The sequence below is a fragment of the Vidua chalybeata genome, chromosome 1 (genome assembly GCF_026979565.1).
Source record: "Vidua chalybeata isolate OUT-0048 chromosome 1, bVidCha1 merged haplotype, whole genome shotgun sequence".
Classification (NCBI taxonomy): Eukaryota; Metazoa; Chordata; class Aves; order Passeriformes; family Viduidae; genus Vidua; species Vidua chalybeata.
Genome location: NC_071530.1, coordinates 52,472,580 through 52,482,134, shown reverse-complemented (window position 1 = coordinate 52,482,134; position 9,555 = coordinate 52,472,580). Strand labels below are relative to the sequence as shown.

General features: G+C 45.6%; 1 protein-coding gene across 1 annotated transcript in view; it reads left to right on the top strand.

The window, feature by feature from the left end:
- The first annotated feature begins 5,076 nt into the window (after positions 1 to 5,076).
- Positions 5,077 to 9,555, top strand: part of HECW1 (HECT, C2 and WW domain containing E3 ubiquitin protein ligase 1) — a 251,088-nt gene continuing 246,609 nt past the window's right edge. Inside the window, exon 1 of the mRNA XM_053933981.1 lies at positions 5,077 to 5,168. Coding sequence (XP_053789956.1) covers positions 5,139 to 5,168 — 30 coding nt within the window. The 5' untranslated portion in view covers positions 5,077 to 5,138. The remainder of the gene's footprint in view (positions 5,169 to 9,555) is intronic.

Sequence of the window (9,555 nt, the reverse complement as noted above, 5' to 3'; positions counted from 1 at the left end):
ACTGCATTCTTTCAAGTTTTATGACAGCCAGGTAGAGGAGAAGAGACTCTGATTCCCACCCCCACTTCCCTGGTATAGGAGAAGAAGCTGTAATGTGAAATCACCATTCACTGAGGACATATCAAAGAAGTTACAAGAACATTCATCAAAATAATTTCACTGGTGGCAGAACAAGTTGTGGGCTCAATCTTTGTGTCATAGAACATGCTTTATGAATTTTTTTCATTAAGTAGAGCCTTAGTTGTAAAAATAATTGGTTTTTTAGTAGCATTATCATAGGCTTCGTGCAGGAAAAATATGCAGTGTGTTTGCCCATGTAGAATAATGTTTCATAATCACTGATTCTCTTCTGTCAGGGATGCTAATATTTAACCTTCTTCTGTTTTGAAGCTGGTTATCATTTGCTCCAGAAAGAGAATCAAGGTAGAAGAAAATGAACTTAACAGGGGCAAATGTCAAACTGTGTATATCTACATGTAAAACAATTAGGTGAAACTGCAAAAATCAGGCCATGCAAATGATTGCAGCTGAGGGGCTAGAATTCTTTTGATCAAGTTGGTTAAATACTCCAGTAATTCAGGCCCTCTGCAAAAAACTTCTCTGCACACCCAGGATAAAACAGGGATGGAGTCAGGGCTGTTGCATAGCATGCTGTCTGCTCCTTTGAGGAAAAATGTTAATAGATGGTGTAGTCCTGCTAGGACAGAAAGCACTTTAACATCTGCTCCATATCATTCTCCAACAGTTATAATTTTTGGTCATTTGTTCTATGAGATTATCCATCATGGCCTCCCCAAATGTTCAGATCTGTGCCGCCAGAAGGGAAGGAAGTAACTAAGTAACAGTAACTAAGAAACAGTCAGCTTCCGCCCAAGAGCCACTAAAAGAAAGCACTCTGTTAGGACCTGAAATCTGAGCACCTACACCAGACAAATACCTACTGCTGTGCATAAGCATGGCATCCAGCTGAAATATGAGCAATCCCACCTGTGTAAGCCAAAATACAGTAAAAAACATTAGACATCATTAGCCAGGTCCCTCTTTAAAGACAGTCTTTGTGTGTCAGTAATAGAGTTCTGAGTCCCAACAGAGTGTATAATCCAAAGTCAGAAGCCACAGAAGACATGTCTGAGACTATCACTAGAACAAAATGAGCCTAGCATTGAGAAATGCTGCCCTAGATCATCTGAGTGGCAGTATCTTTATCAGGTGAAAATTGTGTTTATTGGTAAAATTTAGTGAATACTAAGTTGCAGAAAAGAGATGTACCTACATGGCATCTATCTCAGCTGGAGACAAATCCAGCATAAAAACTTATCCAAATGTACATGTGAACTGCTAAATTACCCTATTCTGCTAAGGTGGTAGATTTCACTTATCAATCATCCAGTCTTTATTTATTCAAAGGCCACCCAGAGCCAGTGGCAGGATAACAGCTGTGCGCCTATATTTGACTGATTCAAAGGGCAATATAAAGCTTAAGCAGCTTGAAATTACTCTTGGACTTCATAGAGCTTTAAGGCAAGAGCATCCCTAGTCAATGATTCAGAGACTGACCATTCTTTCTTTCAGAAAAGTTCTCTTGGGGAAGGTTTGGGTCTGTTTGTACCTGGCCCCCTACAAATACAAGGTATGAGTATACTCTGTGAGAGCCTTACTTAGTCCTATCATCATCACCCAGACCAGCACGAGTCTTGAAGAAAAGGATGTCAGTTGGGTTTTCTGGGTTTTTTTTTGGCTGTAACACAACAACCAACACAGCTGTCTGTTTCTCCCGATCAAGGTGTGCCTGACATTTTTTAAGAATAACAAAATTTCCTGGTTTTTTCCCACTTATTTGATCAAAGAACTTATAAATAACTACAAAGTATACTATACCAAGTGGACATTCCTTTGATATATATCAGGCATGAGCCACCAGAATGACAGATTTTAGAAATGCAATGGAACCTGTCATGTCCTGTGCCAACTTGAGAGTGTCTGTGTACCTCAGAAGTATTTGGTAGGGAAAGACAAGATTGCTTAATCTCGCTTTTTCCACACCTCCCCCCCCCCCCAAGACAAAAATTTCTTGCTTCCATTTCCTGCTTTTGCAGGACTAACTCTGGCTGTCAAAACTGTGCAAAATTTCCTGCAAAACAGATATGCATCTTGGTCACTTGCTGCCCAAATCATCTTCATTTTGTACTGCCTGCAGACCTGTCCTGAGGCATGAACAGGGCTTAGCCAGTGTCTGAAAAGACATCAGGACTTGTCAGCAAACCTGTGGGACAGCAAAATGTGCTGTTTTGCTTGGTCTGCGGGAGGCTGCAGAGTGTATAAAAGGTAGACATATGAAATTCAGAGGTTTGTTTATTATGTAGATAAGAATCTGAACTGCCAAAGTTTAGTCTAATTTTAAAGCTCCTTATGCATTATGCAACTCTCTACCTTTTCAGTCAAATGCAAAGTTACAATGCAAACCACTTTATTTCCAATATGTATAATTTCATTCTTCTGAGGAACAGCAGGGCAAAATGTCCTCTTCAAAGCCTGGTTCATTTTCTGAACCAGTTGCCACATTCATCTTCTGCTCAGTAATACTGAGTGTATGTCTACTAGAAGTGGGTATGCATTTTGCCTCTTGATCTTAATTTTGATCTCTGATTTTACATAAATTCCAACAGGGGACAATTTTTAACTTCCTTCTCTTGTAGGAGATCCAGGATGTTCTTTTCAGTCTTAAAGGAAAGCTGAGGTGGTAGCTTCTTAAGAGGAAAGCATATGCTCTGTCCCCCTAAAGGGATTCCTCTCCCCAGGTCCACAGCGCATGACAAGGTCTTCTGCTTCATATGTCATGACCCTGAATGTGTTCATGGTGGTTCCTACTCTTCATGCACACCCATAATGTTAAGCTGCTTCTAAAATTCATAACCAAGCTTCAAGTTTGAGCTGCTGGATTTAGACTGTTTTTAAACATGTGAATTTATCAGGTTTTCCTGGTTTTGCTAACTTAATGTTTTTGATAGAATCAACGTATGTGTCCACCCTTGGAGATGAGAAGCAGGTCTCATTTTAATACATGATGTAGAATTACACCAGTAACCCAGAAGAGCAGAAGGAGCTGGATAAAAGCTCTGAGGGGGCAATGAATCAAGAGTGAGGAGGCTTGGACCAGTTTTCTACTCTGTTCCAGAAAATTACAGCGTGAACTTTGGGCAAACTTCACCATTTCACTCCTCTGACTCTCTCCCTCATCTCTGTTTTTTTCTTTCCTATTTAGACTTTCAAAGTGCAAAGGCAAAAGCACATACCTACTGTAGGCAGTTCCAGTGTCAATGTTGATATACAGATTTAAAACAAGGAGGGAAATATCCATCTGGAGGCCTTCTGTAGGATTTTGTCATCATGGACCACTGCAATCTATGATCAGTGGATGGCTTCGCTGGATGAGGAGAGCCAGTGTGCTTGCCCAATCATCACCTGAATTTCCCAAGCACCTGCAGAAGAGTGTTCTGAGATGCACATTTACTCATGTGGCCTTCATGACCTGGTATGCCTTTTGATCTGCCTTGCTTCTGGGGAAAAGCTGGAGCTGCTTTTTGATGATAGGCACCCCTTTCTTCCCACTCTCAATGCACAGGGAATTAGCCCACTTACTGGTATTGTGTGTGGGTAGTTCTGACTGTTGGTATATTTCATCTTTCACTAATATTATAAAATACCAAGCCATTCTTTTCTCCAAATCCAATTTGATTTTCCTTCTGAGGTTCTGCTTATATGATTCTAGTTTCTCCTGTTTCACCTCTTTAAGAAAGAAAATGGGATGATCAAGTGGAAATGTGAGGCCACAATGTGTCTGAAAGTATTTTGGAGTGAACTGATTAGCAAATTAAAATAAGTTATGTTTTACACCGATACCAAGCACAGTAAGTGTTAGATCCAGATAAACTTGCAAGAGGGGAGATTGCAAAGAAGGTTTTAGAAACAAACTCAGCTTCATTTGTGAAGTTACTGGACATGTTTGTGGCTTTTATCAACATGTTTTTGCTTTCGGATATAAATTAAGATCCAGCAGAGCCTTGAAAAATTTGATATATTTAGTAGTGGGTGGGTGTGAAACCACTCCAACAGGATGGTTTTAAAAAAGTGCTATTTAAAAAAACCTTTTATCTAGAAAAATGAGGTGAGGGGTAAGTGGATCTCTGCAGGATTGTTCTGTCTTTTCCCTCTGCCAGCTGACAAGAAGAGCTGTTCTTTAAGCCCTTTCGGCCGGTGGATGCAGACGCAGCAAGCTGCTGCAAGCTGTTGTTCCCTGCAGTCCCATCAGCTCGTGGTCTGCTTTTGGTCAACCGGTTTGCAAGACCTGTGGGAGAAATGCGTGTAGAGCACCTCTGTCCCCATCCTGAACTGCATTTTGAAACTTGCTATTTTCACAGTTGTGGTACTGTGACTTACTTTGTCCAGGGGTTATAAACCCCTGTCCAGAAGGAGAGGCTGGAGATGACGGTGGTGAAAGGTGCGCGTTCCCTAGGAGAGGAGACAGCTGCTAGAGCACTAGTGCCGCCCTAGCTCTTGCTCAGGTGAGCGGGGAAACGGCTTTAATGATCACCCCGGAGGCTCTGGCACTGGTGACGAGTTGATGTGAGGGCGGCAGCCCCGACCTCAAGGGCCAAAGAGGAGAACACGTTGATTTTTTTCCCCCTCCACGCCCGATGCGTGGTGAGCCGGGTTGCGTGCGGCGATGTCCCCGTGGGATCAGTTGAGGAGAGCCGGGATGCTGTGCGGGGGAGGATGTTGTGAGAGGAGCGAGAGGGCGACCCGCGGGTGGGCTCCTCAGGCAGACGGCCTGGGACAGCGCCGGGCGGGCGGGAGGAGCACTGAGGGGCGGGCCAGGTCGGGCGGCGCTGCCGGGCGCCCGCCGCGGCGTGTGGGTGGCTCCAGGCGGCCAGCACCCAGCGACAGGCGGCGAGGTGGGAGGAGGCTGGCGGGGCGGAGGAAGAGGAGGAGGGAGCGCGGCGGTGCTGCGGGGCGTATCAGCTGGTGCTGGACTATGGTGCGGTTCGGCGGGGGCTGACACGCCGATAACCCGCCCGCCCTTCCTCCCTGCCGGCTCACAGGCACGTGAGGGATGTGAGACCTGCCCTCGCCGGGGGAGCATGAGCTGTGCCCAGGCCGGCATTGTCCAGGTACGACGGGCTGCTGCCGCCCGGCCCCGGGTGAGGGTGGTGGGGCGGGGGCGGGTGGCGTCGGCTCCCAGCGGAGAAGTGCGAGGCGGGATGGAGCTGGTAGCGGCCTCGACTCCGGGAAAGGCCCTCCCCGGGGCGGGCAGCCCCCGCCCGGCCGGCGGGATGCGGTGGCGGGTCGTGGGTGTGCGCTGTCACCGTGCCCGGCTGCGCGGTGCCGCCTTTGTGCCTCGGAGGTCCGTGCGGGATGGGACCCCCGGCCGTGCCCGTGAGCGCTGCCCTGGGCGGGGGCGGTGTGGAGGGGTCGCTCTCCCGGGAGCTCATTGGGCCCCGGTGGGTTACGGGCTGAGCCGTCGGCCTGTCGGCTGAATTCCACTAGCGACCAAATAGTGTAGAATTATGATGAGCGACGTGCCGGCGGGGATTGACATCATTTGGGGATGTGGATGCACGCAGGCGGTGATGAAGAGTCCCGTGCCGAATTTTTGGTGGTTATGTCCTTTCCTTGTAAAAGCAGAAGCCCCCAGTTTTGGTTCTTGGCTCTCTGACAATGCAGCAAAATTTAAAGCACGAACTGCTCCCCACCCCGCACCCCCCCGCCCCCTCCCCCGGTGCTCTGTTGCTGTAAGCCAATCTTGTGACTTCATATTTTGGTTATTACCTTGTGTTATTATGTAACTGCATTTTTTTGTTAGCAATTAAATAAAATAACTTATAAGTATGTTAAGAACACTGCCCTAGCCTGTAGAATTGTCAAATGCTGCGTTTCTCATTTTGCAGCCTGCATAGATAATGGGTTTGTACTGACACGGGCAGTACAATTAATTTTGTTCTCTTGCATCGTTTCCTGCGTGTTTCTCTGTAGTTGCAGAAGAAATTACTTGGCCTGGGTTTAGATTTTTGCATCCTGCTGTTTTGAGCTGCAGTAGTGCTTTTTCTTTCTTTTTTTTTTTTTTTTTTAATTTAATATATATGCTGCACTCAGCAGAAGTGCGTAGTAAGACTGTACAACAGTCAGTCAGGCTGTGCTCCTGTCCCCGTGTTTACCAGCTCCACTGTTGCGTTCTATGGGGCACCTAGCCCTGTCTGAACAGGGCAACAATTAGGGGCAGGGTGCTGCTGCGCCAGTGGTGGCACATAGCAGGTGGTCAGCTGTGCCTTTCTGATTAGTGCTCATGCGAGGATTGCAGTTATTACAGTAATTAATTTTGGCTTGGGGATTCATTTTGAAAATTTGGATTTTCCACTAAGAAGGGATTATCATTTCTCTGTGTATTACGTGTGTTTTGTGAAGAAGTGGAGTACGGTACGTATCCTGGCTGCTCTCTCTGCTTCCCTTCTGTCTGTCTCTGAAGTGCACACCCAGTTTGGACAACACAGGTGCAATGTTGATTTTCATGCTGGAGCCAGAAGAAGACGTAAAAGGCAGCACACGCTTAGTCAACCCATGACACTCATCCTGTCAATGCAGTCTCAGTCTAGTACAGGGGAAAAGAGTATGTGTTCTTACAGAGGAAATGTGGGATCTGTTTACTTGTTTGTTTCAGGAGGGTGAGCAGGGAGTTAGCTCAGAACAAAGAGTGGTTGGTCAGATGGCCAGCATTTGTGAGCAGCAAGCAGCATGTAAGTCAAAGATAGAGGGCATGTTTTGTCACTTGTGTGATGCTATTGCACGTGTGATTCTGACTCAATGTGACCTGAGCTTTGGACTCCTAAACTTTTAGTATCAATCAGCTTACTCATTTGAAACCAGAGCAGGCCAGAGCATGAACTGATCCACTAAGTGACTTTATCAGGAACTATCAATATCTGAATGTGATGCTGATTAATTTGAAAGCAAACTGTGTACACGTGCTCAGAATAGCCCAAAGAATTCTTCCCAAATCCATATGCTCAGTATTTTCAGTGCATTCTAATAAACAATATGGTCCTTACTGTTTTCCAATAAATAACTGGCTAAGACTTGTTACTAAGATGCATTTTTCAGTGGCTTTGTGTTTCATATACATGGCATGTGATCTTGCATCCTTTGCCATTGTGTGATAATCCCTGTGAAGCTTCGTGGAGTTTTGCATGTGCTGTGTCAGATGCTAAGTAGCATTCATTCAAGGTAGTGCTAAATACTTCTCCTTTTCTCCTTTTGAATAGTCTTCTTACAAACAATGCAGTGACTTTGGAAAATAGTGAGAGCAAAATTTAGCTTATTAGCTGCCTTTTGAAATACTGCAAAAGATGTGGCCATGGTATTGTGGGGAGCATTCAAGTTGTGAGAGTAATGATGTTGGACAGTTGGTGTTGGGCCAGGAGCTGTTCTAATAAAGAGGATAGGTTACCTGTGTTTTAAAGCTGTTGGATCTGCCTTGTGGATACAGACATTAAGGTTGCCCCTGTGGTTTCACCTCTGAAAGTTGCTTCTAAAAAATACCCAGCAAAACAGCCTCCTCATTTCACACCAGCTGCAAAGTTCAAACAGAAGGGCTTTTAGTAATTAAAAAAAGCAATTATTCCAAAATATCTTAGTTTGTGATGATAGATTTTGCCAGAAAACGTAGCTTGTCCTCATTATGACTTTTGATCTTTCTAAATATCTCTATGGTCCTATGTCTTTCCCTTTGTAGTTTCCTCCAGAGTTAGGGGTACCCACAAAGCCTGGCTTCAGCATGTACATAGTCTTTGTGGGCCTCTAGAGACAGACTCAAGCTTTAAAAAAGTGCTCTGGATCACTCTCCGTCCTCTTCTGCAGATGGGGTGCTTGCCAGCCTAAGCCAAAATTGCACATGAATAGTGCCCCAAACAGTTCAGCTGGGTATCCATATATACGTGTAGCTTACATGGGTGGATCATGCCTGCAGCTGCCACAGCTTTCCAGCAGATCCAGCTATGAACCATCATTGCACTGGGAGTCACCATCACCTCAGATGCTCCCTTGCCTCCAGTGGCACCTGTGCTGCCAGGAATGTTGCTGTAGTGTTGGCTGTGTCCCTCAGATTGGCTTGCAGTAGCTGGAGGATGGTCTTGCCCATACGGGTTCGTGTATCTGCCTATTAGCAGGAAAAGGAATTGTGACGCCCCTTTTTCTTCAGAATGTCTGTTGTTTGTTTACACTCAGCGGCCTTCTCGGTTTTGGCAATAAGTAGATGAATCAGTTTTGCTTCTGTTTAAGATTTTTTTTACCCATTTCTCCTGTAACATTTCATGTGCTCTTGTGATTCTGAAGTGGCTGAATGGCAAATACTGCAGGCATTTGGTTTAATTCCTTAGAAATGTATTTCTACTGGCCTTAGATATCATGACCATTAATTCTTATAAAGCTTAAAACAGACTAGATCTTATGTACTTAGGTATTTGTCCTAAAACATAGCAATACTTTGTTTTCTACTGGTAATCTCAGAAGGGTGGGGGTTGTGCAACTCGGAAAAAATAAAAGTGCAGCCAGTAGCAAAGGGCAAGATAAGATGCCACCTACTTTTGTTGATTTTTTCCAGTTTTGATTTGAGGCCAGCAAGATGCTTAGAGTTAATTAAGAAGAAATGGCAAGGTTCTTTGATGCAGGGAGCCCAGGGTAATTTTTCTTACAGTTAATGAATGGTGGCTAGGCAGCTGTATAATGGGCTTGTGAGTCAGTCTTGGCCTTTTTTGGTCAGCTATGTCTGGCTAGGGTATCCTGTCGTTAGCTCTGAAGTAGGAAGTTTAGTTTTTCAGGCAGGGCTCCTTAGGAGGTGCTGGGACTGTCCCTTGGCAAGATGGTGTCCTCAGTTTCAGATGTTTATGGAAAATGAACCAGAAATACTGGTCCAAACTATAGGTGAAATGGGCTGTTGTCCCAGGCAGCAGACTGCTGGGAGCAAGTGGCTGGCTGTTGACTGCTTTTGACTTTGCAACAGGGAGGAGCTGGGTTGAAGCAGGGCAGCAGCTGAATGGGGTTCCCTTGCTGCAGTACCTGTTGCAGCTCCCATTTGTCCTCTCCCTCCAGTGGCAGCAGCAGCAGAAACCACTGGTCAGCTCTTCAGGACTCTCCTTCCCCCTGCTTTCCACTTATAATCTCACCCTCCTTTTCCATGAGTTCGAACAGACTTAGCTTGATCCCAGCTCCTCATCCTTTTGTCCAGAACATTGCCTATAATGCAGATAAACTGTGAGATGGCTTGGGAACCGGGGTAGAGTGATATGGCAAGCTGTTTCTTTGAGATCCTAAAACAGGGGGAAACCCTAGTGCTTGTGTTTGAAATATCGAAGTCAGTGATCAGCACCATGTTCCCCAGGGAATCACTGTGCTCCATTGTATTGCAAAGTTCTCTGAGGACGCAGCAGTGCAGGCAGCGTTCCCTTGCTGCATAGCAGAAGGTCTGTGGGAGAGAGCGTGTGCACAGCAGTCAGGAAGCCTATTATT